The 2370-nt window shown below is 58.1% G+C and overlaps 1 protein-coding gene across 1 annotated transcript; it reads right to left on the bottom strand.

Annotated features, from left to right (window-relative positions):
- Positions 1-348: 348 nt before the first annotated feature.
- Positions 349-2111, bottom strand: LOC101781477 (WRKY transcription factor WRKY28). Its single transcript, XM_004965669.3, has 3 exons — positions 1806-2111; positions 1319-1702; positions 349-1226 (listed from the first exon to the last, which is right to left on the bottom strand). Exons 1-3 carry the CDS (start codon positions 1941-1943, stop codon positions 780-782), a joined length of 969 nt encoding a protein of 322 aa, XP_004965726.1. The 5' UTR covers positions 1944-2111; the 3' UTR covers positions 349-779.
- Between the last annotated feature and the right edge of the window lie 259 nt (positions 2112-2370).

Raw genomic sequence — 2370 nt, 5'->3', positions numbered from 1 at the left:
TTATGCCGTCTTTGTTTCGCTTATATGTCGGCAGTTCGGCGCAGTGATATGTCACTACGATGGTTAAATATGTAGCCACAATCTTGCATACAGGGGTCGAGAGAGTAAATTAGGAGACTGCAAGAATTTGTAGATTGTGAAAGCTGTGAAGAAATTTGCTTGTTTTTCTCTACTTCATTATTAGCTGACCCTTCTCCACAGTCTCCAGGTAAAACAAATAGACCCTTAGACAATGTAAAGCCCTCGGTTTTGTGTAGTACTTTGAACTTTTGAATTCAAAGTTTCAAACAAAGCGCGAATGCATTTTAGCAAATATTTCTAAAAAGAAAACGCAATACTTCTGCAAGAAAATAGCAACCGCCCAATCAGATGAAAATACTATCAAAAGGGATTTGCCCCGGGTGCATTTGCACGGAGCTTAATTCTTTGCCGATTACACACGCAGCATGCAATGATATTCTACAGTCTACATACAGCGCCGCACAAGCACAAAAATGCTCTCTTCAAGATCTTAATCGCGAATTGTGATTGCTCCTTACATTAGCAAGTTTGCATCCAATAAATCCGAGCGCCGGGCGACAAGCGCGTACATAGAGCTAATCCAGGCTTCGTCGTCAAGAGCTTGAATTTGCAATAGCAATGGCCGGCGCACCAAGTCATCGATGCCATAAGCAATCAGGCAACTCGAATTTACTTTGTGAAATCCTTTGAGCTATCGCGGCTAATCGTCTGAATCAATTCGCTATCTACGGACTAATCGTTCATTGTTCAGGCTCTAGTTAATCCCTGGTCGGCGAGAGCTCAAGGATCCGGCCGGAGAGCGCGCTGGCGAGCGCCGCCTTGAAACCGGGGTCCCTCGTCAGCGTGGCCGCCATGTGCTCCGCCAGGTTCTTCCTCACGACCTCCGACGGCCCAGCCGCCGCCGCCGCGGCCTCGTGCCTCTGCTGCTGCTGCTGCAAAGGCAGTGGCGCCGCCCGGACCGCCTCGCTCGCCTGCGGCGGCGGTAGCGGCTTGGCGGCCTTGCCGTCGTGCTGCGGCGGCTGCCCGTGGTTGTGCGCGCCCTCGTACGTGGCCACGAGGATGGTCTTGTCCTCCGCGCTGCGCTGCACCTTCTTCTTCACCGGGCACGCCGGCGCGAAGGAGCACCGGAAGTAGGCCCGCGGGCACGGGTTGTCCTTGGTCACCTTCTGCCCGTACTTCCGCCATTGGTACCCATCTTTCACCACCTGTTGAACGCGACAGTGATCGAGTTAATTAGCCACGCACTAATCAGGTGCGACGATCCCGAGGAAGAAGAAGAGGCTCGTTCGTTACTTACGAGGCTGAGGTCGGCGGGGTCGGCGTGGACGTATCGGCGGGACACCTTGGGCTTGCACTCCTCCCGGATGCGCCTTCCTGGCTCGTGGAAGACGGCCGCCGCGGCGGCCGACGTGCACTCCATCTGATCGGCGCTGACCGGGATGGCGAACGGCGGCGACAGCTTGCGGTCGAGGCTGTCGCTCCGGATCCGCTTCCTGGACGGCGACGCCGCGGAGCCGCCCTCCGACGTGGAGGACTGGCGGTTGTTGTTGCCCGCGGCGGCCACTATGTCGTTGACCTGGCCCTGCAGCTCCGTGTACTTGGCCACCACCGCCCGCAGCATCTCGCTCAGACGCTTGTTCTCCTCGCCCACTCGCCGGAGCTCCGCCTCCAGCGCCTCGACCTGCAACCAAGTTCCGGCGGCTATTTAGCAAACTGCTCACGCCTGTGCAAGTTCCGCGATCGTTCGAACGATCGAGCTGCTGCGGAAATGGACCTGGACGTACCTCTGATCTGTCTTTCTTGACGGGCAGGAAGTTCTCCTCCACCAGGACCTTGGTCGCTGGCGGGGCCGGGCCCGCCATGGGCAGGCCGACGTTGAGGTCCAGGCTCAGGGAAGGCTGCCCGCCGATCCACGGGTCCATGGCCGCCGCCGTCGCCACAAGAATCGTCACCCCTCCAATCGCGTAGGATACTAGGAAGACGTCAAGACTCAAGAACCACAGGAGGTAGCGGACTAATGGAAGCTGGAGAAGGGATCTTGTTGACGAGAGAGGAGAGGGCGCTTGTGCATGAGGAGGGCAGAGCTCGGAGGGGCGGCAATATATAGGCAGCGGAGGAGGGCGGAGGGGACATGCGTGCCGGATGTTTGGTGGGAAGGCTCTGGGTGTGGGTGGAATCGTGGAGAGGGACGGCTAGCTAGCTCCCGGCGACGGGAGACGAAGCATCTCGGGGTGGGGGGCCCGGCCCGGGCCCCCCGTCGCTCGTCGTCCGTCGTCTCGGTCGCGACGGAATATATCAAAGCTGGAACGGCGATGGCGAATGGTATTTGCGACCTGCATGCCCGGTGAC

The sequence above is a fragment of the Setaria italica genome, chromosome IV (assembly GCF_000263155.2).
Source record: "Setaria italica strain Yugu1 chromosome IV, Setaria_italica_v2.0, whole genome shotgun sequence".
Classification (NCBI taxonomy): Eukaryota; Viridiplantae; Streptophyta; class Magnoliopsida; order Poales; family Poaceae; genus Setaria; species Setaria italica.
Note: the sequence above shows the minus strand (reverse complement) of the source record. Positions and strands in the feature narration are given on the sequence as shown.